The 26,454-nt window shown below is 37.7% G+C and overlaps 1 protein-coding gene and 1 long non-coding RNA gene across 7 annotated transcripts in view; one reads left to right on the top strand and one right to left on the bottom strand.

Annotated features, from left to right (window-relative positions):
* The first annotated feature begins 754 nt into the window (after nt 1–754).
* On the top strand, nt 755–26,181 carry LOC132492752 (uncharacterized). The gene is made up of 4 exons (XR_009532861.1): nt 755–815; nt 2,101–2,165; nt 22,707–22,823; nt 26,064–26,181. It is a non-coding gene; the product is annotated as an uncharacterized LOC132492752 (long non-coding RNA).
* Nucleotides 22,202–26,454, bottom strand: part of ADAM28 (ADAM metallopeptidase domain 28) — a 60,110-nt gene continuing 55,857 nt past the window's right edge. For 4 of the 6 annotated variants that reach the window (XM_060102562.1, XM_060102563.1, XM_060102566.1 and 1 more), the window contains 4 exons: nt 25,857–25,913; nt 25,326–25,388; nt 24,388–24,450; nt 22,202–23,840 (listed from right to left, as the gene is read on the bottom strand). In XM_060102562.1, coding sequence (XP_059958545.1) covers nt 23,820–23,840; nt 24,388–24,450; nt 25,326–25,388; nt 25,857–25,913 — 204 coding nt within the window. In that variant the 3' untranslated portion in view covers nt 22,202–23,819. Of the gene's footprint in view, nt 23,841–24,387; nt 24,451–25,325; nt 25,389–25,848; nt 25,914–26,454 lie in introns of all 6 variants that reach the window. The other 2 variants (XM_060102565.1, XM_060102564.1) reach the window with 2 other exon arrangements.

Raw genomic sequence — 26,454 nt, 5'->3', positions numbered from 1 at the left:
ACAACATATAGATCACTGAAAGTCCAATCAGCAGCAAGGGGTTCTGCTCCACACGGTCATTCGGAGACACCGGATGACGAGGCCCCGCCATTTTCAACACGTAACTTTCAGTGTTACCATGGACATCAACATCCATCTGAAAGATGGAGGAAGAGAAAGAGTGGAGCATTTATGGAGCTAGGCTTGGAAATAACATCACATCTTTGGAACTCCATTGGCCAGAACTTACAGGGTCACATTTAATTGTAAGGGAGGCTGGGACAATAGTCCAGCTACACGATTCCAGAGGAAAAGGAAAATGGGTTTGGTGAACAGCTACATCACACAGCTTTAATGTGTATTTGTTAGCTATCATCAAGTTGTTAGATATCAAAGATAAGTAAAAGTAGAAGGTGATAGCTGAGCAACATGAAACTTAATGGAAGTAAAAGTGAAAATGCAATAGTTTTAAAGCCATCTTTGGTGAACTAGCAGTTTTCCCAATTAATGTGGGAAATATGTGGAGTATGTTGGAAATATCCCTAAAATGCATGCAAGGTAACAAGGTCATTGAATGGAGAGTGGGATTTCAGTTATGACAGATGGTAAAAAGATTGAAGCTGAGGGGTAAGTATATTTTCAGTTGAATAAAGTAAAAGGAATGAGAGAGGGTTCAGTTGGGTTTGCTCATTCATTCAACAAATATTTAGAATTGCTTATGTTCCAGGCTTTGTATAAGGGTTTTGGGAGGTGAGATTCAATAGTATAATTGTGAGGAAAATTACACTGAACAGTAAGTGGAATGGTGCATGAGGGAAAAGAAAATACAGAATTGGGTAAGAGAAGAGTATTTTGGGTATCAACCAAAGAAAACTGCCAGCTATTGCGGACTAGGCTGTATCAGACCAGTCCCCCACTAGTAATATGTTCATGAGCTAGAGAAAAAAATGTATAAAACCTATTAAAATGAGTTTGAGATTAGCTATATAATATGTCTTGGAATTAGGTAAATTGATCTTTTCACTTCTTCCTTTTCAATATTGTTTTAGCTATACTAATTTCTATGCCTTTCCCTATAAATTTTAGAGTTATCTTGTCTGTATATAGAAAAAAATCCTCATGAGATTTTGATAGGAATTGTGTTGAACCCATGTATCAGTTTGCAAAGAATTGACATGTTACTATACTAAGTCTCCCTAACCATGAATATGGTAGGTCTCCCCATTTATTTAAATCTTCTTTGATATACTGCATCAGCATTTTTTATTGTTCAGCATATAAATCCTATATATGTTTGTTAGACTTACACGCATGTTTAATTTTTTAAGAAACTGCAAATGGGATTGTAGTTTTAGTTTAAGCTTCCTTGTTTTCATTAGTAATATAGAGAAATAAAACTTATTTATATCTTGTATCTTGCAACCTTGTGGAACTTACTTATTCTAGGATTGTTTTGTAGATTCCTTGAGATTTTCTATATAGACCATCATGTCATCTGCAAATAAAGTTTTATTTTATCTTTTCTGATCTGATTTTTTCCCCCTTACTTGCCTTGTAGCACTGGCTAGCACTTCTACTACACTGATGAATAAGAGTGACGAGAACAGATAACCTCACCTTGTTCCCAGTTTTAGGAGAAAACACTGAGTTTTTCATCATTAAATATAATTAAATATAATATTATATAATTAAATATAAAAAATTGTTAGAAGTTCTTTAACAAATTAAGGAAATTCCCTTCTATTCCTTTTTTCTGAGGGTTTAATCATGCACTACAGTTGAATTTTATTAAATTTTTTCTTCATTGATTGATATCATTTGATGTTTCTTCTTTAGTCTATTAATGTGATTTTTAAATACTGGCTTTTGTTTCTAGCATGTTAATAGTTGCTGTTTCATGCATCTTTATAAAGACTGGTTTAAAATCTTTGTCAGATGATTCTATAATCTCTGTCATCTCAGTGTTTTCATCTATACTGGCTGATTTTTGGTTTTGTTTTTTTATCATTTAGTTTGAGATACCCACTGTTCTTGGTATAATGAGTAATTTCTTATTAAAACTTGGGCTTTGGAGATATTATGCTTTGAAACTCTAAATATTACTTAAACTTTCTGTTTTAGCTGACTTCTTCCAACACCTCTCTGGCAGGAGAAGGGGGACACTGCCTGATTACTTCCTACTGCAGGTAGAAATCCACATTCTCCACTCTAACTCAACTGACACCTAAAGGTGGGAATGCTTCTTATCATTCCTGGGTAGTCTCAAGGGGGTTCTGGCTCTCCACTAGGTTTCCACTGACACTTCCCTCTCTGGAGAGGTAGGAGCACCTTGTTACTGCTCCCCATATGGTCTCCATTGACACCTCGGTTAAGGAAGGTGGCCTTGTTACACCCGGGAGGTGATGAAAATCTTGACTCTCCATTAAGCTTCCTCTGACAACCCTGCAGCAGTGAGTGGGGAGGGAGCCCTTCATTATCCCCAGGTAGGAGTAGAAGTCAAGGCTCTCTACCTCATTTCCACTGAGACCAAGGGGAGGGGGCTGTCATGATCATTACTGCCTGGTGAGAATGAAAAAAGCTCAGGCCTCCACTTAGCCTTGTCTGACATCCCCCCAGTATGGGGGTCAAAGGGTTCATTCAGCTTTTGCTGATGTAGTTGGAGTGTAGCCATAAATATTTGTGTAGTGTTTGGCCAGAGTAGAGCATTTAAAATTTTCTGTGTTGCTAACCTGTCTTGTTCCTGGTTCTTTGACTAAAATGAACAGACTTCTGTTGAGGATTTTCTTGTCTGTGTCCATTAACATTTCCAAGTTGATGGCTTCTTCAGATACAATCTGGGTGAAAAAAAACCCGCGGAACTCACCATTACGTCCTTACTTGCAGCCCAAGGTCCTAGATATTCTGTCTTCTCTCCACCTTTGAGTCTTATTATGTTTATTTTATATATATTCCACGTACGGTTTTTAGTTGTACTTCATGTGAGGAATAGGGAAAAGTACACCTACTCTGTCTTCCAAATTAAATTGTTTTTAAAGGAATTTTTCTGTTTTATCTAAGCTGCTGAATTTTTACTGTAAACTTTTCATACTACTTTGTTATTATCCTTTTAACATCTAAAGGGTCTGTTGTGATGGCATCACTCTGATTCTTGATATTAGTAATTTCTGCTTTCTCTTTATACTTGATATGTTCGGTAAAAGTTTATCAAAGCTTTACCAAATTTCTCTTTTCAAATCAAATTATTACTTTATTCATTCCTTTATTAATTTTTGTGTGCCACTTCATTTTTTCTTATTTTTTTTAAGATTTTTTTGATGTGGACTATTTTTAAAGTCTTTATTGAATTTGTTACAATATTGCTTCTGTTCTGTGTTTTGATTGTTTGGCCATGAGGCATGTGGGATCTTAGCTCCCTGACCAGGGATTGAACCCGCACTGCCTACATTGGAAGGCAAAGTCTTAACCATTGGACCACCAGGGAAGTCCCTCATTTTTCCTTAATTTTTATAAGTTTAATTTTAATTAATTTATTTTCTTTTTAATTTTTTATTATTTGAATTGATTTTAAATTTCTAACAAGCATTGGGAAACTATACATTTCTCAGCACTATCCATTATTTCATTTATTTAAAAGAGATAAAAATATCAGTTAAAAATATCTCCTGGGCTTCACTGGTGGCGCAGTGGTTGAGAGTCCGCCTGCCAATGCAGGGGACACGGGTTCGTACCCCGGTCCAGGAGGGTCCCGCATGCTGCAGAACAGCTGGGCCCGTGGGCCGTGGCTGCTGGGCCTGCGCGTCCGGAGCCTGTGCTCCGCGGTGGGAGAGGCCACAGCAGTGAGAGGCCCGCGTACTGCAGAAAAAAAAAAAAAAAGAAAAAAGAAAATCTCCTAATTTTATTTTTGTTATTAATTTATGAGATTTTGAAGCATGCTGCCTAATTGCAAAGTATTTGGAGCTTTCCAATATATCCCATTTTAATGAAATTCTAATATATTACTGTTGTGTTCTGAGAAAATTTTTGTAACATTACAGTCTTTTGAAATATATGAGACATTCATCAACATATTAGTGAAAAATCCATGTTCTCTTAAAAATCATGTATTTTCTGTGGTTATGAATATAATACTGTACTCATTATTAATAGGTCATACTAGTTGTCTAGTTGGTAGTGTTGTTCAAGTCTTCTATAACTGTACTCTTAAAATTTTCCAGGTTGTTCCATCAATGCCTGAAAGAGGTATTTTAAATCACCTACCATAATTGTGGATTTAGCTATTTCTCCCTTAATGCTTTTCAGTTTGTGTTTCGTGTATTTTTTTTTGTGTGTGTGTGTGTGGTACGCGGGCCTCTCACTGTTGTGGCCTCTCCCATTGCAGAGCACCGGCTCTGGACATGCAGGCTCAGCAGCCGTGGCTCACGGGCCCAGCTGCTCCGCGGCATGTGGGATCTTCCCAGACCGGGGCACAAACCCACGTCCCCTGCATCGGCAGGTGGACTCTCAACCACTGCACCACCAGGGAAGCCCTCCAGCTGTATTTCTTGTATAAAATCTATTTTTTCTTATATTTATATAGCCACACTAACTTTCTTAAAGAGTGTTTACATGATATGTGTTTTTATAGTCAATTCTATTTTACAGTACTATTGAGTATATGTCTCTCCGGATGTAAATCAAATTTTAAACTTCTTCTGGAAATATTTTTTCTACTTCATTTCTTTAATTTACTGATATGTTCTTCAATTCCATACATTCCACAATTTATTCTATTTTATTCTGTATTTCAACTATGAAGTTTTTCATGCCTAATATTTTTCCTTATTTTAAAAAAATCTTTTCTTTTATATTTGGAGTAACTTTGGAGTTTTGGAGTTTTATATTTGGAGTAACTTCTCTTATGCCTATTAATATGTTTATTGTTATTTTTGGACCCTCTCTTCTAATATATCTGCTTAGGCTGCTTTATTTTAGGCATTTTGCCTGTTTTCATTTTAGGTATTGTTATTTTGGTGGGGAGAATATGCTATTCTGCTGTTTCCTTTCTCTTTTTTTAATTTTTGAATTTAATTTTATTTATTTTTTTATACAGCACGTTCTTATTAGTCATCAATTTTATACACATCAGTGTATCCATGTCAATCCTAATCGCCCAATTCATCACACCACTATCCCCACCCCCTCGCAGCTTTCCCCCTTTGGTGTCCATACGTTTGTTCTCTACATCTGTGTCTCAACTTCTGCCCTGCAAAGCGGATCATCTCTACCATTTTTCTAGGTTCCACATACATGCGTTAATATATGATATTTGTTTTTCTCTTTCTGACTTACTTCACTCGGTATGACAGTCTCTAGATCCATCCACATCTCAACATATGACCCAATTTCATTCCTTTTTATGGCTGAGTAATATTCCATTGTATATAAGTACCACATCTTCTTTATCCATTCATCTGTCGATGGGCATTTAGGTTGCTTCCAGGACCTGGCTATTGTAAATAGTGCTGCAGTGAACATTGGGGTGCATGTGTCTTTTTGAATTATGGTTTTCTCTGGGTATATGCCCAGTAGTGGGATTGCTGGATCATATGGAAATTCTATTTTTAGTTTTTTAAGGAACCTCCATTCTGTTCTCCATAGTGGCTGTATCAATTTACATTCTCACCAACAGTGCAAGAGGGTTCCCTTTTCTCCACACCCTCTCCAGTATTTGTTGTTTGTACATTTTCTTATGATGCCCATTCTAACTGGTGTGAGGTGATACCTCATTGTAGTTTTGATTTGCATTTCTCTAATAATTAGTGATGTTGAGCAGCTTTTCATGTGCTTCTTGGCCCTCTGTATGTCTTCTTTGGAGAAATGTCTATTTAGGTCTTCTGCCCATTTTTGGATTGGGTTGTTTGTTTCTTTAATATTGAGCTGTATGAGCTGTTTATATATTTTGCAGATTAATCCTTTGTCCGTTGATTGGCTTGCAAACATTTTCTCCCATTCTGAGGATTCTCTTTTCGTCTTGTTTACAGTTTCCTTTGCTGTGCAAAAGCTTTTAAGTTTCATTAGGTCCCATTTGCTTATTTTTGTTTTTATTTCCATTACTGTAGGAGGTGGATCAAAAAAGATCTTGCTGTGATTTATGTCAAAGAGTGTTCTTCCTATGTTTTCCTCTAAGAGTTTTATAGTACCTGGTATAAAATTTAGGTCTCGAATCCATTTTGAGTTTATGTTTGTGTATGGGGTTAGGGAGTGTTCTAATTTCATTCTTTTACATGTAGCTCTCCAGTTTTCCCAGCACCACTTATTGAAGAGACTGTATTTTCTCCATTGTATATCCTTGCCTCCTTTGTCATATTAGTTGACCATAGGTGCGTGGGTTTACCTCTGGGCTTTCTATATTGTTCCATTGATCTATGTTTCTGTTTTTATGCCAGTAGCATATTGTCTTGATTACTGTAGCTTTGTAGTATAGTCTGAAGTCAGGGAGTCTGATTCCTCCAGCTCCGTTTTTTTCCCTCAAAACTGCTTTGGCTAGTTGAGGTCTTTTATGTCTCCATACAAATTTTAAGATTTTTTGTTCTAGTTCTGTAAAAAGTGCCATTGGTAACTTGATAGTGATTGCATTGAATCTGTAGATTGCTTTGGGTAGTAAAATCATTTTCACAATATTGATTCTTCCAATCCAAGAACATGGTATATCTCTCCATCTGTTTGTATCATCTTTAATTTCTTTCATCAGTGTCTTATAGTTTTCTGCATACAGGTCTTTTGTCTCCCTAGGTAGGTTTATTCCTAGGTATTTTATTCTTTCTGTTGCAATGGTAAATGGGAGTGTTTCCTTAATTTCTCTTTCAGATTTTTCATCATTAGTATATGGGAATGCAAGAGATTTCTGTGCATTAATTTTGTATACTGCAACTTTACCAAATTCATTCATTAGCTCTAGTAGTTTTCTGGTGGCATTTTTAGGATTCTCTCTATATAGTATCATGTCATCTGCAAACAGTGACAGTTTTACTTCTTCTTTTCCAATTTGTATTCCTTTTATTTCTTTTACTTCTCTGATTGCTGTGGCTAGGACTTCCAAAACTATTTTGAATAATAGTGGTGAGAGTGGACATTCTTGTCTTGTTCCTGATCTTAGAGGAAATGCTTTAAGTTTTTCACCATTGAGAATGATGTTTGCTATGGGTTGTCGTATATGGCCTTTATTATGTTGAGATAGGTTCCCTCTATGCCCACCTTCTGGAGAGTTTTTATCATAAATGCGTGTTGAATTTTGTCGAAGCTTTTTCTGCATCTATTGAGGTCATCATATGATTTTTATTCTTCCATTTGTTAATATGGTGTATCACATTGATTGATTTGTGTATATCAAAGAATCCTTGCATCCCTAGGATAAATCCCAGTTGATCATGTTGTATGATCCTTTTAATGTGTTGTTAGATTCTGTTTGCCAGTATTTTGTTGAGGATTTTTGCATCTATATTCATCAGTGATATTGGTCTGTAATTTTCTGTTTTTGTAGTATCTTTGTGTGGTTTTGGTATCAGGGTGTTGGTGGCCTCCTAGAACGAGTTTGGGAGTTTTCCTTCCTCTGCAATTTTTTGGAAGAGTTTGAGAAGGATGGGTGTTAGCTCTTCCATAAATGTTTGATAGAATTCAACTGTGAAGCCATCTGGTCCTGGACTTTTGTTTGTTGGAAGATTTTTAATCACAGTTTCAATTTCATTACTTGTGATTGGTCTGTTTATATTTTCTATTTCTTCCTGGTTCAGTCTTGGAAGGTTATAACTTTCTAAGAATTTGTCCATTTCTTCCAGGTTGTCTATTTTATTGGCATAGAGTTGTTTGTAGTAGCCTCTTAGGATGCTTTTTATTTCTGTGGTGTCTGTTGTAACTTCTCCTTTTTCAATTCTAATTTTATTGATTTGAGTCCTCTCCCTCTTTTTCCTGATGAATCTAGCTAATGGTTCATCAACTTTGTTTATCTTCTCAAAGAACCAACTTTTAGTTTTATTGATCTTTGCTATTGTTTTCTTTATTTCTATTTCATTTATTTCTGCTCTGATCTTTATGATTTCTTTCCTTCCGCTAACTCTGGGTTTTGTTTGTTTTTCTTTCTCTAGTTCCTTTAAGTGTAAGGTTAGATTGTTTATCTGAGATTTTTCTTGTTTCTTTAGGTAGGCTTGTATAGCTATAAACTTCCCTCTTAGAACTGCTTTTGCTGCATCCCATAGGTTTTGGATCGTCGTGTTTTCATTGTCATTTGTCTCTAAGTATTTTTTTTTTATTTCCTCTTTGATTTCTTCAATGATCTCTTGGTTATTTAGTAATGTAGTGTTTAGCCCCTATATGTTTGTGATTTTTACATTTTTTCCATGTAATTCATTTCTAATCTCATAGTGTTGTTGTCAGATAAGATGCTTGATATGATTTCAATTTTCTTACATTTACTAAGGCTAGATTTGTGACCCAAGGTGTGATCTCTCCTGGAGAATGTTCCATGCACACTTGAGAAGAAAGTGTAATCTGCTGTTTTTGGATGGAATGTCCTATAAATATCAATTAAATCTGTCTATTATGTCATTTAAAGCTTCTGATTCCTTACTTTCATTTTGGATGATCTGTCTATTGGTGTAAGTGAGGTGTTAAAGTCCCCCACTATTATTGTGTTACTGTCAATTTCCTCTTTTATAGCTGTTAGCAGTTGTCTTATGTATTGAGGTGCTCCTATGTTGGGTGCATGTATATTTTCAATTGTTATATCTTCTTCTTGGACTGATCCCTTGATCATTATGTAATGTCCTTCCTTGTCTCTTGTAACATTCTTTATTTTAAAGTCTATTTTATCTGTTATGAGTATTGCTACCTCCCGCTTTCTTTTGATTTCCATTTGCATGGAATATCTTTCTCCATCCCCTCACTTTCAGTCTGTATGTGTCCCTAGGTCTGAAGTGGGTCTCTTGTAGACAACATATAGATGGGTCTTGTTTTTGTATCCATTCAGCAAGCCTGTGTCTTTTGGTTGGAGCATTTAATCCTTTCACCTTTAAGGTAATTATCGATATGTATGTTCCTATGACCATTTTCTTAATTGTTTTGTGTTTGTTTTTGTAGGTCCTTTTCTCCTCTTGTGTTTCCCACTTAGAGAATTTACTTTAGCATTTGTTGTAGAGCTGGTTTGGTGGTGCTGAATTCTCTTAGCTTTTGCTTGTCTGTGAAGCTTTTGATTTCTCCATCGAACCTGAATGAGATCCTTGCTGGTAGAGTAATCTTGGTTGTAGGTTTTTCCCTTTCATCACTTTAAGTATATCATGCCACTCCCTTCTGGCTTGTAGAGTTTCTGCTGAGAAATCAGCTGTTAACCTTATGGGAGTTCCCTTGTATGTTATTTGTCTTTTTTCCCTTGCTGCTTTCAATAATTTTTCTTTGTCTTTAATTTTTGCCAATTTGATTACTATGTCTTGGCGTGTTTCTCCTTGGGTTTATCCTGTATGGGACTCGCTGCGCTTCCTGGACTTTGGTGGCTATTTCCTTTCCCATGTTAGGGAAGTTTTCGACTCTAGTCTCTTCAAATATTTTCTCTGGTCCTTTCTCTCTCTCTTCTCCTTCTGGGACCCCTATAATGTGAATGTTGCTGCGTTTAATGTTATCCCAGAAATGAATGTTGTCTTTATTTCTTTTCATTCTTTTTTCTTTATTCTGTTCCACAACAGTGAATTCCAGCATTCTGTCTTCCAGTTCCCTTATCCGTTCTTCTGCCTCAGTTATTCTGCTATTGATTCCTTCTAGTTTAGTTTTCATTTCAGTTATTGTATTGTTCATCTCTGTTTGTTTGTTCTTTAATTTCTTCTATGTCTTTGTTAAACATTTCTTGCATCTTCTCGATCTTTGCCTCCATTCTTTTTCCGAGGTCCTGGATCATCTTCACTATCATTTTTATGAATTCTTTTTCTGAAGGTTGCCTATCTCCACTTCATGTAGTTGTTTTTCTGGGGTTTTATCTTGTTCCTTCATCTGGCACATAACACTTTGACTTTTCATCTTGTCTATCTTTCTGTGAATGTGGTTTTTGTTCCTCAGGCTGCATGATTGTAGTTCTTGCTTCTGCTGTCTTCCCTCTAGTGGATGAGGCTATCGAAGAGCCTTGTGTAAGTTTTCTGATGGGAGGGACTGGTGGTGAGTAGAGCTGACTGTTGTTCTGATGGGGAGAGCTCAGTAAAACTTTAATCTGCTTGACTGCTGATGAGTGGGGCTGGGTTCCCTGTTGGTGGTTTGGCCTGAGGTAACCCAACACTGGATCCTACCTGGGCTCTTTGGTGGGGCTAATGACAGACTCTGGGAGGGCTCAGGCCAAGAAGCACTTCCCAGAACCTCCGCCGCCAGTGTCCCCATCCCCACGGCGAGCCACAGCCACCCCTCGCCTCTGCAGGAGACCCTCCAACACCAGCACGTAGGTCTGGTTCAATCTTGCCTGGGGTCACTGCTCCTTCCCCTGGGTCCTGATGTGCACACTACTTTGTGTGTGCCCTCCAAGAGTGGAGTCTCTGTTTCCCCAAGTCCTGTACAAGTCCTTCAATCAAATCCCACTAGGCTTCAACATCTGATTCTCTAGGAATTCCTCCTCCCGTTGCCAGACCCCCACGTTGGGAAGCCTGATGGGCTCAGAACCTTCACTACAGTGAGTGGACTTCTGTGGTATAAGTGTTCTTCAGTCTTTGATTCACCCACCCAGCAGTTATGAGATTTGGTTTTACTGTGATTGCGCCCCTCCTACAATCTCATTGTGTCTTCTCCTTTGTCTTTGGATGTGGGGTATCTTTTTTGGTGAGTTCCAGTGTCTTCCTGTCAATGATTGTCCAGCAGCTAGTTGTGATTCTGGTGTTCTCACAGGAGGGAGTGAGAACACGTTCTTCTACTCTGCCATCTTGGTTCCTCTTCTCTTTTGAGTTTTTATGTAAACAACTTTTGGCAGTAACCTTTTAAAAGCCTGCTAGTGTTGGAGGGCCTCCTACAGAGGCAAGGGGCGGCCCCCTCCCACCATGAGGACAAGGACACCGGCAGCAGAAGCCCCAGGAAGCACTCCCTGGCATGAGCCCCTCCAGAGTCTGCATGCATTTGCTTTTTATTCTCTTGTTTTTCCTTTCTTGCCTTCTTTTGGGTATTCAAATTTTTTTAGTATCTCTCTGTAATAGTTTTTTAGATTTTTTTTCTTGTTGTTTGATGCAGACCTTTATATAATTACATTAGTCTTAGCTTGTTAATTATATTGTCCACATCACCTATATATTCTTCCTAATTTTTTGTCTGTTTGAACTATTCATAATCAAAAGGAAGATGTTGAGATCTCTTACAATGAAGGTAAGTTTATCACTTTCCCCTTGTGGTTCTAGAAATTTATTAGGTGTTCAGATGCATAAAATACTACATTTTACTTTGTACCTTTTAAAATTATACAATAACTCTCTTTGTTCCCTACCCTCTCCATCCCTAATAATGCTTTTGTGCCATAAAGTATATATTCTCTGATAATTAGATACCCCAGGTTTCTTTTTATTTATATTTGCCTGATATTTCTATTCCTATCTTTTCACTTTACATGAAATTATATTTTAGATGTGTCACTTGTAAACTATGCATATCTGCATTTTATTTTTATTCAGTTCATCAATCTTTGTCTCTTAACTTGTAAGTTTAATTTAATTATATTTATTGTTACTATTGGTATTTTTTGTCCTTGTTTTCATCTTTTCAAATTCTTTCTTTCTTTTTAAATAGTTGATAACTATTTCTCCCCCCAAATAAGATGAGAATTCACCTGGCTTTCATATTCCTTGCTCTTTCCCAAGTTTTACATTTTATTGATATCTTCTAGACTTATACTGTCCAAAAAGTAGTCACTAGCCACATGTGGCTATTAAGATTAACATTAATTAAAATTAAATACAAGCTAAACATTCAGTCTCTGAGTCATAGAAGCCATATCTCAAACATATAGCTATGTGGCTAGTGGCTCCCATTTACAGGGTGAAAATGTAGAATACTTCCATCATAACCGAAAGTTTTCTTGAATAGAATTGATCCAGACTTTCAAATCAGGGAAATTATGGATATACTTTGTGGGAGGGGGCTATAACTATTTTCTTTTAGGATACATACATTTTATCAAGATGTTTAGTCATCTCTGCTTCATATATTTCTTGTGGTGTACTCTAGATTTTTTTTTGTCTTATTTATTAATTTATCCCAAAGGCTTTTCAAGTGGGTCTTTGTGCAGTCAACTTCTGTAACTCCTGATGCTTGAGAATATTGTTGAATCAAACCCTTATAATTAAATAGAGTTTGGTTGGGTATAAAATCCTAGTTCTAAGTTTTTTCCTTCAAAACTTTAAAATTGCTATTGTATTTCCTTCATGAATCTATTACAGCTGTTGGAAAATGTGAGGTCAATGAAAAAATCTTTTTTTTTTCTATGTGATATGCTATTTCTATTGGAATCACTGGATTTTTTTCTTTGTTCTGATATTCCTAAATTTGTCATAAATTTGCTAAGGGCAAGATTTTTTTTTTTTAATGTTTTGCCTCCCTTCCCCCTTTGACTCTCCATGGCTTTTCTCATATAGTGCTCTTTTGTCTTTCTTAAGTCTGGAAATTTCATCTCCATTATTCAAGTATCTACTTATCTCCCCTTTTTTGAGATATCATTTTTCTGGGATTTCTATTATTTGGACTTTAACATTTTTACTTCTACCCTCCATAATTTTTGGCTCTCCTTTTTTTAAAAAAAATTCTTCGTAATTTTTTGGTTCTTTCTGGAAAAAACTTTTTATTTGGTCTCTGCAGTTTACTGATTTGTTCCTCAATTCTATCCATTCTCTTATTTATTCTATTTTATTCTGTATATTTCAACTATTAAGTTTTCTTATATCTCATATTTTCCCTTGATTCCTTTCTTTATGTTTTCTTGTTCTAGTTTCATATTTGAACTATCTTCCTTTACTCCTATTAGTATGTTTATTACTATTTTTGTCTCCTCTCTTCTAATATTTCTGCCTAGGTTGGAATCTGTAATCCAACATATTGCTTGTCTTTGGAAATGTTTGTTTCCCTAATGTGTTACTTTTGGGTCAGCTACCTCATTTTTACACAACACTATTGCTTATTCTACTAAGACATGCATATAGAGAAGGACAGCCTCAGATAGTGTCAGCTAGAAAAGCTAGAAAGTGGGAAGTTGATGCATCTCCCACGGGGTGGAAAACCTCAAATACAAAGAAACAAGTCAGTTACTCCCCACCCACAGACAGCTCTCAGACCTTCACATTTGCCCCTAGAGAAATAGCATTAGTAAGATAAACTCCTTAGATGTTACTTCCTCTGTCAGTTTAGAGCGGGTGAGGTGAGAAAGCAACTGTTAAGGATTAGTTAGTCTCATTTCCTCTGGAATCATACTGCTCAGGGTTTCTCTATTGCCCTGATTTTATCCCTGAATCCACCAGGACTAATCGCAGTTGGAGCAGATATAATACACAACACTGTGTATTCAAGGCAAAGCTGGCAAACAGCCAGAGAAGCTCAATACCTTCTGTTCCTCTTTTACCCTCTCACAGATTTCCAAGCTGCCTCCTGTTCCAAGCCAAAGCTGCACACAGAAATCTTAAAACAAATCCACCCCCACTCCCACATTATCTGGGGAAGTCTTCCAGCTTCCTTAAGTTCTCCTGGGACTAAAGAAATAGCCAGATGTGCCACATCAGCTTACTTCCTTGAAATGACTGGATGATTTTTAAATGTAAACAAGATATGCATGTTTTCTTTCCTCACTAAATTTACCTAGAATTAGATCATTCAGCTGAATGGGTCCTTTAAAATCCCTTTCTAATTACAAAACCTATTTGTATCAGCCTAGCTTCCCTTTTCCCTCTTTACTTCTCCATTTTGTGTTTTAAGAAGAAAGCAGAAGTCTAAACCAAACAGCTCTTGTATCTTTAGTTGTGAGACCCACCTATTGCTAATGGAGGTATTATTTGAGGTCATCTGAGTCACTGCATGGAAGACTTACCATCTCAAGAGATATTAGAAGGACTCAAATATAAGTTTTATTATGACATTATCTTCAGCTGCAACAAAATAAAAGGTTCCTGGATCAGTTCAAAAGGCTATGTTTGGCAAATAAGCATATGAAAACACTCAACATCATATATCATGAGGAACTGCAAATTAAGGCAACAATAAGATACGACTACACACCTACTAGAAAGGCCAAAATCCAGAGCACTGACAGTATCACATGCTGGGGAGGATGTGGAACAACAGGAACACTCATTCTTTGCTGGTGGGAAAGCAAAATGTTTCTGCCACTTTGGAACACAATTTGGAGTAACCATACAATCCAGCAATCTCTTTCCTTGGTATTTAGCCAAATGGATGAAACTTATGTTCACACAAATACCTGAATATGGATAACTATAGAAGCTTTTTCATAATTACCAGAAGTTGGAAGCAACTAAGATATCCTTTAGCAAGTGAATGGATAAATAGACTGTAGTACATCCAGAAATGCAATTTTATTCAGCACTGAAAAGAAATGAACTATCAAGAATGAAAAGACATGGAAGAAACTTAAATGCATATTGCCACATGACAGAAGCCAATCTGAAAAAAGTTACATACTTTATGATTCCAACTCTATGACATTCTGGAAAAGGGAAAACTTTGGAGACAATAAAAGGATCAGTAGTTGTCAGGGGCTTGGGGGAATATTATTTCGCCTTAAGAAAGGAAGGAAATCCTGTCGTATGCAACAACATGGGTGAACCTGTAGGACATTATGCTAATCCATGAAATAAGTGAATTATAGAAAGACAAATATTGCATGATTCCATTTATATGAGATGTCTGAAATAGGCAAACTCTTGGAAGCCAAGAACAGAATTGTGGTTGCCAGAGGCTGGGAGGGGAAAATGGGGAGTTGCCAATCAATGGGTATAAAATTTCAATTATGCAAGATGAATAAGAACTGGAGAGCTGCTGTCTAATATGTACTTACAGGTAACAGTACTTTGATGTACATTTAAGTATCTGTTAAGAGGACAGATGTCATGTCAAATGTTCTTACCACAATACATTTTAAAAAATTTATTTTATAAAAAAGAGTATGGACTTCAGCACCAGGTGTGAGAGAGAAAAGAGTTAAATTTTAACAAGGAGATACTTTCATAGTAAACAGCATACCATAATTTTCTTCTGCTTAGGGATTTAGTTTCCATGACAATATTACTTATTTTTTTTGTTAGTTTCTGCTTTATAACAAAGTGAATCAGTTATACATATACATATGTTCCCATATCCCCTCCCTCTTGCATCTCCCTCCCACCCTTCCTATCCCACCCCTCCAGGTGGTAACAAAGCACCGAGCTGATCTCCCTGTGCTATGCCGCTGCTTCCCACTAGCTATCTACCTTATTTTTGGTAGTGTATATATGTCCATGCCTCTCTTTCGCTTTGTCACAGCTTACCCTTCCCCCTCCCCATATCCTCAAGTCTGTTCTCTAGTAGGTCTGTGTCTTTATTCCTGTTTTACCCCTAGGTTCTTCATGACATTTTTTTTCTTCTTAAATTCCATATATATGTGTTAGCATACGGTATTTGTCTTTCTCTTTCTGACTTACTTCACTCTGTATGACAGACTCTGGGTCTATCCACCTCATTACAAATAGCTCAATTTAGTTTCTTTTTATGGCTGAGTAATATTCCATTGTATATATGTGCCACATCTTCTTTATCCGTTCATCCGATGATGGACACTTAGGTTGTTTCCATCTCCGGGCTATTGTAAATAGGGCTGCAATGAACATTTTGGTACATGACTCTTTTTGAATTATGGTTTTCTCAGGGTATATGCCCAGTACTGGGATTGCTGGGTCATATGGTAGTTCTATTTGTAGTTTTTTAAGGAACCTCCATAGTGTTCTCCATACTGGCTGTACCAATTCATATTCCCACCAGCAGTGCAAGAGTGTTCCCTTTTCTCCACACCCTCTCCAGCATTTATTGTTTCTAGATTTTTTGATCATGGCCATTCTGACTGGTGTGAGATGATACCTCATTGTAGTTTTGATTTGCATTTCTCTAATGATTAAAGATGTTCAGCATTCTTTCATGTGTTTGTTGGCAATCTGTATATCTTCTGTGGAGAAATGTCTATTTAGGTCTTCTGCCCATTTTTGGATTGAGTTGTTTGTTTTTTTGTTATTGAGCTGCTTACAAATTTTGGAGATTAATCCTTTGTCAGTTGCTTCATTTGCAAATATTTTCTCCCATTCTGAGGGTTGTCTTTTGGTCTTGTTTATGGTTTCCTTTGCTGTGAAAAAGCTTTTAAGTTTCATTAGGTCCCATGTGTTTATTTTTGTCTTTATTTCCATTTCTCTAGGAGGTGGGTCAAAAAGGAACTTGCTGTGATTTATGTCATAGAGTGTTCTGCCTATGTTTTCCTCTAAGAGTTTGATTGTTCCTGGCCTTACATTTAGGTCTTTAATCCATTTTGAGCTTATTTTGGTGTATAGTGTTAGGGAGTGATCTAATTTCATACTTTTACATGTCCCTGTCCAGTTTTCCCAGCACCACTTATTGAAGAGGCTGTCCTTTCTCCACTATACATTCCTGCCTTCTTTATCAAAGATAAGGTGACCATATGTGCGTGGGTTTATCTCTGGGCTTTCTATCCTGTTCCATTGATCTATCTTTCTGTTTTTGTGCCAGTACCATACTGTCTTGATTATTGTAGCTTTGTAGTATAGTCTGAAGTCAAGGAGCCTGCTTCCTCCAGCTCCATTTTTCGTTCTCAAGATTGCTTTGGCTATTCGGGGTCTTTTGTGTTTCCATAGAAATTGTGAAATTTTTTGTTCTAGTTCTGTGAAAAATGCCAGTGGTAGTTTGATAGGGATTGCATTGAATCTGTAGATTGCTTTGGGTAGTAGAGTCCTTTTCACAATGTTGATTCTTCCAATCCAAGAACATGGTATATCTCTCCATCTATTTGTATCATCTTTAATTTCTTTCATCAGTGTCATAATTTTCTGCATACAGGTCTTTTGTCTCCTTCGGTAGGTTTATTCCTAGATATTTTATTCTTTTTGTTGCAGTGGTAAATGGGAGTGTTTTCTTGATTTCACTTTCAGATATTTCATCATTAGTGTATAGGAATGCCAGAGATTTCTGTGCATTAATTTTGTATGCTGCTACTTTACCAAATTCATTGATTAGCTCTAGTAGTTTTCTGGTAGCATCTTTAGGATTCTCTATGTATAGTATCATGTCATCTGCAGACAGTGACAGCTTTACTTTTTCTTTTCCGATTTGGATTCCTTTTATTTCCTTTTCTTCTCTGATTGCTGTGCCTAAAACTTCCAAAACTATGTTGAATAAGAGTGGTGAGAGTGGGCAACCTTGTCTTGTTCCTGATCTTAGTGGAAATGCTTTCAGTTTTTTACCATTGAGGATGATGTTGGCTGTGGGTTTGTCATATATGGCCTTTATTATGTTGAGGAATGTTCCCTCTATGCCTACTTTCTGCAGGGTTTTTATCGTAAATGGGTGTTGAATTTTGTCGAAAGCTTTCTCTGCATCTATTGAGATGATCATGTGGTTTTTCTCCTTCAATTTGTTAATATGGTGTATCACGTTGACTGATTTGCGTATATTGAAGAATCCTTGCATTCCTGGAATAAACCCCACTTGATCATGGTGTATGATCCTTTTAATGTGCTGTTGGATTCTGTTTGCTAGTATTTTGTTGAGGATTTTTGCATCTATGTTCATCAGTGATATTGGCCTGTAGTTTTCTTTCTTTGTGACATCCTTGTCTGGTTTTGGTATCAAGGTGATGGTGGCCTCGTAGAATGAGTTTGGGAGTATTCCTCCCTCTGCTATATTTTGGAAGAGTTTGAGAAGGATACGTGTTAGCTCTTCTCTAAATGTTTGATAGAATTCACCTGTGAAGCCATCTGGTCCTGGGCTTTTGTTTGTTGGAAGATTTTTTTATCACAGTCTCAATTTCAGTGCTTGTGATTGTTCTGTTCATATTTTCTATTTCTTCCTGATTCAGTCTTGGCAGGTTGTGCATTTCTAAGAATTTGTCCATTTCTTCCAGGTTGTCCGTTTTATTGACATAGAGTTGCTTGTAGTAATCTCTCATGATCTTTTGTATTTCTGCAGTGTCAGTTGTTACTTCTCCTTTTTCATTTCTAATTCTATTGATTTGACTCTTCTCCCTTTTTGTCTTGATGAGTCTGGCTAATGGCTTATCAATTTTGTTTATCTTCTCAAAGAACCAGCTTTTAGTTTTATTGATCTTTGCTATCGTTTCCTTCATTTCTTTTTCATTTATTTCTGATCTGATTTTTATGATTTCTTTCCTTCTGCTAACTTTGGGGTGTTTTTGTTCTTTCTCTAATTGCTTTAGGTGCAAGGTTAGGTTGTTTATTCGAGATGTTTCCTGTTTCTTAAGGTGGGATTGTATTGCTATAAACTTCCCTCTTAGAATTGCTTTTGCTGCATTCCATAGGTTTTGGGTCGTCGTGTCTCCATTGTCATTTGTTTCTAGGTATTTTTTGATTTCCTCTTTGATTTCTTCAGTGATCACTTCGTTATTAAGTAGTGTATTGTTTAGCCTCCATGTGTTTGTATTTTTTACAGATCTTTTCCTGTAATTGATATCTAGTCTCATAGCGTTGTGGTCGGAAAAGATACTTGATACAATTTCAATTTTCTTAAATTTACCAAGGCTTGATTTGTGACCCAAGATATGATCTATCCTGGAGAATGTTCCATGAGCACTTGAGAAAAATGTGTATTCTGTTGTTTTTGGATGGAATGTCCTATAAATATCAATTAAGTCCATCTTGTTTAATGTATCATTTAAAGCTTGTGTTTCCTTATTTATTTTCATTTTGGATGATCTGTCCATTGGTGAAAGTGGGGTGTTAAAGTCCCCTACTATGAATGTGTTACTGTCGATTTCCCCTTTTATGGCCGTTACTATTTGCCTTATGTATTGAGGTGCTCCTATGTTGGGTGCATAAATATTTACAATTGTTATATCTTCTTCTTGGATCGATCCCTTGATCATTATGTAGTGTCCTTCTTTGTCTCTTCTAGTAGTCTTTATTTTAAAGTCTATTTTGTCTGATATGAGAATTGCTACTCCAGCTTTCTTTTGGTTTCCATTTGCATGGAATATCTTTTTCCATCCTCTTACTTTCAGTCTGTATGTGTCTCTATGTCTGAAGTGGGTCTCTTGTAGACAGCATATATATGGGTCTTGTTTTTGTATCCATTCAGCCAATCTGTTTCTTTTGGTGGGAGCATTTAGTCCATTTACATTTAAGGTAATTATTGATATGTATGTTCCTATGCCCATTTTCTTAATTGTTTTGGTTCGTTATTGTAGGTCTTTTCCTTCTCTTGTGTTTCTTGCCTAAAGACTTTCCTTTAGCATTTGTTGTAAAGCTGGTTTGGTGGTGCTGAACTCTCTCAGCTTTTGCTTGTCTGTAAAGGTTTTAATTTCTCCATCAAATCTGAATGAGATCTTTGCTGGGTAGAGTAATCTTGGTTGTAGGGTTTTCTCCTTCATCACTTTAAATATGTCTTGCAAATCCCTTCTGGCTTGCAGAGTTTCTGTTGAAAGATCAGCTGTTAACCTTATGGGGATTCCCTTGTGTGCTATTTGTTGTTTTTCCCTTGCTGCTTTTAATATGTTTTCTTTGTACTTAATTTTTGACAGTTTGATTAATATGTGTCTTGGTGTATTTCTCTTTGGATTTATCCTGTATGGGACTTTCTGTGCCTCCTCGACTTGATTAACTATTTCCTTTCCCATATTTGGGAAGTTTTCAACTATAATCTCTTCAAATATTTTCTCAGTCCCTTCCTTTTTCTCTTCTTCTTCTGGAACCCCTATAATTCGAATGTTGGTGTGTTTAATGTTGTCCCAGAGGTCTCTGAGACTGTCTTCAGTTCTTTTCATTCTTTTTTCTTTATTCTGCTCTGCAGTAGTTATTTCCATTATTTTATCTTCCACGTCACTTATCCGTTCTTCTGCCTCAGTTATTCTGCTATTGATCCCATCTAGAGTATTTTTAATTTCATTTATTGTGTTGTTCATCATTGCTTGTTTCATCTTTAGTTCTTCTAGGCCCTTGTTAACTGTTTCTTGCATTTTGTCTGTTCTATTTCCAAGATTTTGGATCATCTTTACTATCATTATTCTCAATTCTTTTTCAGGTAGACTGCCTATTTCATTTGTTAGGTCTGGTGGGTTTTTATCTTGCTCCTTCTCCTGCTGTGTGTTTTTCTGTCTTCTCATTTTGCTTATCTTACTGTGTTTGGGGTCTCCTTTTTGCAGGCTGCAGGTTCGTAGTTCCCGTTGTTTTTGGTGTCTGTCCCTAGTGGCTAAGGTTGGTTCAGTGGGTTGTGTAGGCTTCCTGGTGGAGGGGACTAGTGCCTGTGTTCTGGTGGATGAGGCTGGATCTTGTCTTTCTGGTGGGCAAGTCCACGTCTGGTGGTGTGTTTTGGGGTGTCTGTGGACTTATTATGATTTTAGGCAGCCTCTCTGCTAATGGGTGGGGTTGTGTTCCTGTCTTGCTAGTTGTTTGGCATAGGGTGTCCAGCACTGTAGCTTGCTGGTCGTTGAGTGAAGCTGGGTGCTGGTGTTGAGATGGAGATCTCTGGGAAATTTTCGCCGTTTGATATTATGTGGAGCTGGGAGGTCTCTTGTGGACCAGTGTCCTGAAGTTGGCTCTCCCACCTCAGAGGCACAGCACTGACTCCTGGCTGCAGCACCAAGAGCCTTTCATCCACACGGCTCCTCAGTTTGGAATGATTCGTTGTCAGTTCATGTATTCCACAGATGCAGGGTACATCGAGTTGATTGTGGAGCTTTAATCCACTGCTTCTGAGGCTGCTGGGAGAGATTTCCCTTTCTCTTCTTTGTTCTCACAGCTCCTGGGTCTCAGTTTTGGATTTGGCCCTGCCCCTGCGTGTAGGTCGCCCGAGGGCGTCTGTTTTTCTGCTCAGACAGGACAGGGTTAAAGGAGCAGCCGCTTCGGGGACTCTGGCTCACTCCGGCGGGGCGGGGGGAGGGAGGGGTACGGAGGCGGGGCGAGCGTGCAGCGGCAGAGGCCGGCGTGACGTTGCACCAGCCCGAGGCGCGCTGTGTGCTCTCCCGGGGAAGTTTTCCTTGGATCCCGGGGCCGGCAGTGGCGGGCTGCACAGGCTTCCCGGAAGAGGGGCGTGGACAGTGACCTGCGCTCGCACACAGGCCTCTTGGTGGCGGCGGTGGCAGCATCCCCGGCGTCCCACACCCGCCTCTGGAGCTCCTTTAAGCAGCGCTCTGAATCCCCTCTCCTCGCGCACCAGGAAACAAAGAGGGAAGAAAAAGTCTCTTGCCTCTTCCTCAGCTCCAGACTTTTTCCCAGACTCCCTCCCGGCTAGTAGTGGCGCATTATCCCCTTCAGGCTGTGTTCACGCAGCCAACCCCAGTCCTCTGCCTGCGCTCCGACCGAAGCCCGAGCCTCAGCTCCCAGGCCCGCCTGCCCCGGCGGGTGAGCAGACAAGCCTCTCGGGCTGATGAGTGCCGGTCGGCCCCCATCCTCTGTGCGGGAATCTCTCCGCTTTGCCCTCCGCCGCCCCGAAGCTTCCCCACTCCGCCACCCACAGTCTCCGCCCGTGAAGGGACTTCTAATGTGTGGAAACCTTTCCTCCTTCACGGCTCCCTCCCACTAGTGCAGCTCCCGTCCCTATCCTTTTGTCTCTGTTTATTCTTTTTTCTTTTGCCCTACCCAGGTACGTGGGGAGTTTCTTATCTTTTGGGAGGTCTGAGGTCTTCTGCCAGCGTTCAGTGGGTGTTCTGTAGGATTGTTCCACGTGTAGATGTATTTCTGGTGTATCTGTAATATTACTTATTTAGCAGATCAAGAATAGTAATATTGTATTAGTGTTGAGCAGAATAGCAGACTGTCCAGGGCTAATTGCTAAGCAATGTCTAAAGTTGTCATTGGCAAGGGAAGGTCTTTTTCTGGAAGCAGTATATAGCAGTGATGACGAAGTTGAAAGCATGTGCCCTAATAATAGGAGCAGCTACTTTATTAGTCAGGATGGCTTCTGTCACAAATAAGAGCAAATTTAACTTGAAATGGCTTAAACAATAAAAGAAAATTTTATTGGTCATGCAACAGAAGTCCCAAGAAAGTACATGGTGATGCAGGCAGTCATTAATCTACCAGTTCATGACATCATTAAAAGACCAGGTTTTATTCTTTTCATTTTTCTGCTCTCTCTTATTCAGTATAGCAGCCATGCCCTCATAATCACAACATGGCTGCAACAATACCAGATAGGATATCCAAATAGCCAGAAGGGACAAGGATACCTTTCCTAGAAATTCCCCAGCATATCTCCTGTCTTGTCCCACTGGCAAAAAAGCGGGGGATGGGGGTAGGGTGGGTTAATATACTTACCTCCAAATCAATCAACCACTGATAAAGGAAATGAGATTATTGTGATTGACTTAGAGTGATAGAAATGTATCCAGGAGATGGAGTTAGGATTATCTTTTTTGTTTAATTTTTTATTTTATATTGGAGTATAGTTGATTTACCATGTTATGTTAGTTAGTTTCAGATGTACAGCAAAGTGATTTAGTTATACATATTCATTTATCTATTCTTTTTCAGATTCTTTTCCCATATAGGTTATTACAGAGATTATCTTTTCATGCATGCATGAAAATGGGAATGCATATGGAAAACTGAACAAAATTTGGCTTCTGAAAAGCAAGAAAGGCGTTTTTGGTAGGTAACCTACAATGTTTGTTCCATCACCTGTCTGTCTTAAGCTGATGGTTGCTGTGGGCAATGTGATTCCAGTGTTGACAAAGCATTTGATTACTTTTAAAATGCTGGAGGTCTGGATGTTTACGTAAGATATCCCAAGTTTTAAATATTGGCAGTACATTCAAAACAAACATTAAAAGATACTTTTTGGCCAAAATCATTGAGGCCAAATAAAATAAATCTGCAGTCCAGACACATCCTGCTGGTCAGCAGTTTACAACTTCCGGTTTACGTTACTAATTTATTTAACTAAAACTTTTTCTACTTAGAAAGTAATGTTCACTTTAAGCTTACCAGTAACTGAATTATACAAATTTCTATGAAAAAAACAATTAATAAAGTCTTCATCAGCTGTAGTGAACTTCCAATGACACAGCTAATAAGAATTCCAAAAGATAATGTAGGGTAGGAAAAAGACATGATATAAACCAGAGAACGGTTGTATAATTTTCTTTGTAACTGAGGGTTCTAATTTGACAGTTTCAGGGTTCAAACAATTAAGCTATTGCTAGTCGTGGAATAAGGAGTATACAATTTTCTCCCATCCTTCCCAGTTTCCTGTGATTTCTTGTTTTTTGTTTTCACTAGAGGGTGAATTAATTCCTACTGAATGAGAAAATCAAGGTACTCAAAACCCTTTAACAAATATTAGTCAACATCACAGTAAAAAAGGGGGAGTGTGTGGGAAAGGTTAGGAAATTCACTTAGAGATTTCAGCTTTATAGCTCTTTCTTTAGAGCCATCCTCTTTTCCATGAGTATAGAGAACAGAAAATTTTAATTCATACAAAGATTATCAAGAGTATGTCTCGAAAGTTTTATGTCTTCAAAGTATAACCAAGAAATAGTAACCTCCTTGAGTGTCCAGAGCAATATTAGTACATTTCTCTTCCATCCAGATTGTCCAGTCTTCTAATTTGATCATTTACCCACCAATCCTTGCTTAGCTGTTACTTCAGACTTCTGGATTGGAGCCCTAAAAAAAGACAGAACTCTTAAATAATGAACTTATCCTAAAAATTTCGATATTACATAACTTTGAACTATTAAGAAATTATAATGATTTCTCTGTAGTCACTCTTCCTATTCTGTAGCTTATTTGATACTTGACCGTGAAGGAGTGGAAACATAAGAGGGTAGAGAAAGGAGAGAAAAACATCACACTGGGATTCAACTGTCCACCTGGCCACTTATCAGTTGTAGAGGGTGGGGCATCAGGAGAAGAATTATGCCATGCTGAGTAATTTTTCTGTGGAGAATTTTCTCCATCTCACTATCCCTGGGTAATTTTTCTGAGAAAACAAAGAATATTGGGGTCATCATCACTTTCTAGCAAAGACCCTTACATCTTCTTTCTCTTGGTTTTTGTCCAAGCTCGGAAGGAAGACATATACTAGAACCCAAAATATACTCATATGGACACTGTCCTTAGGGAACATCTTCTAGGAAGACATGGTTAGAACTTCTGTCCTTGATTCTAGGAGGGCTACAAGATTAGAATAGTTTGGTTATAGATCTCTTACCTTCAGGGTAGACATTAGCTTATCCTTGAAAACAGTAGAGGAAAGTCCTTTTGTGTCTTTATGCTATATTAGGGACAAAAATAATGGGAGGGTGTTAGAAATGCTGTGCAATTCCCATGGTTGTGATACTTAGTTCCTTATTTAAATCCTTCCTACCTCCTTGTCACTTATTTTAAATTCTGCCCAGCTCTCAGGGTCCAGTACAAATTCCAACCACTTAGTCAATGGACCTTCCTCTTCCTTTCCCATTCCTACCCCCACTCATTTTCCCCTCACCATACTTCTCTCAGTAGTATTGCCTGCTTTGGCACACATAATATATGAGGAGTTAAGTGCTCCATATGCATATGACTTGTTTTCCCACCAAAAATGTAAAAATTATTGAAAAAAAAAATGACCTTAAGTTTTAATTTCCTCTCATTTACTCACAACAAAGTACCAAGTATGAGGGGAATATGTTCAGGATCCACTTGAGCGAATGACTCTACCTGTTACTTCATGAATGCTTGGCTTTTACTCTGGGTTTGCCTTCATGTGCTCCGTTTTTCATACCCTTCCTCCTCTAGAAAACTGTGAGTAATACAGACCTTATTCTGTCTAGAATAAACAAGTAAAGTCTAATTTATAATACAATTTTGTATCCTCCAAAATGAGTGTCTAGAAACTAACCTGTGAAGGAGACAGTTCAACTTGTACAGCAGAACCATTTATCATTTCTTAACAATTATGTAACAGTAGAACTATTTTTAACAGTAAAAAAATAATAGCCATTCTAATTTGTAGATAGTGAGTAGGCCTTCTTTCTCAGATATTCCTATGGGCTATGATATCTCAGGTTAGCTTAGCATATCCTGAAGGGAACCCAGAGATCTGAAGACACCCTTCACATTGGGCACAAGAGACATTTAAAACACAGCCAGTGACCATCTGATACTCACAAGGAAAGAGAATGACACAGATGTAGGAATTGGCGGTGGAGAAAAATCTGGCTTTGTAATTAGCTAGGAAGAAGGTAAAAAAAAAAATTTAAAATGGGGCCTTGAAAACAGGTGTGCTTAACAGAAAGGCTTAAATCACTTTGAGAAATGGAGAACTAGGAATCTTCTAAACCTGTACATTTAATTGCTTTCACTTAGGTGCGCACATGCAGTTCAGAAATAAGCTCAATGCCAACAGACATATGATGAAGATGGCATTCTATGAAGCAGATCAGTTTTCTTCTTTAATGAATTAGCTTTTCAGACCCAGTAATTCAGGTTGAAGGGTTAAATTTAGTAGTATAATGGAAAGGCAAGCTCGTATTTCGTCTTTTCAAAAAGTTTTGCAGAAGAATCCATATTTTCTGTGAATATTCACACGGATCTGAACATTCTCCTGAAGAAATAATTGGGCATTGTGGGTTATGTCTTTCACTAGTATTCCCCTGAGGTTAGATTGGAAGGGCTTTTTAAGAGAATTTACCAACTCACAACAGAAGCTGGAGGTGCATCCTCTTCTGCCAGAAGGTCAGGTGTGTCAAGCTTCATCTAAAAAGAAAAAAATAAAAATTTAAAATGGGTTTATATGAAATCGTGTGTGAAAATTTTGAAAATTGTAAAGCACTACAGAATTTAAAGAATGCTTCATTCAGTAGAAATGAAATTGTAAAAATGAAACGATCGGTGTCCTAATTTCAGCTTCCAAATAAGCACCCGTTTCTGATCATGTGAGCTCAGAACTAAGATGACACTAAGAGATTGGATGGAAAATCACAGTGGCCCAGCTGCTGCATTCTGCTGTGTACAGAGCTATCAGAGATGGGTAAGTTTCCATCAAAAACATTATTACCAATGTCATTGTCATTAGGCAACTGCCACTTAAATTTTTAAACTTGCAGGACACAACTAGGGCATTAAGGATTATACATATTACACAAGTATACATATCATTGTCATTATTGGGATATTGCAAAAGGAATAAGGAATCAACCTAGAATCACACAGAGAGAGAGAGAGAGAGACAGAGAGAGAGAGCTGGCGTCTGCCCTCCCCTTTCTCTTTATTCTTTTTGCGTTTTGTGAACCCCAGC

Source organism: Mesoplodon densirostris, chromosome 6 (assembly GCF_025265405.1).
Source record: "Mesoplodon densirostris isolate mMesDen1 chromosome 6, mMesDen1 primary haplotype, whole genome shotgun sequence".
Taxonomy (NCBI): Eukaryota; Metazoa; Chordata; class Mammalia; order Artiodactyla; family Ziphiidae; genus Mesoplodon; species Mesoplodon densirostris.
Note: the sequence above shows the minus strand (reverse complement) of the source record. Positions and strands in the feature narration are given on the sequence as shown.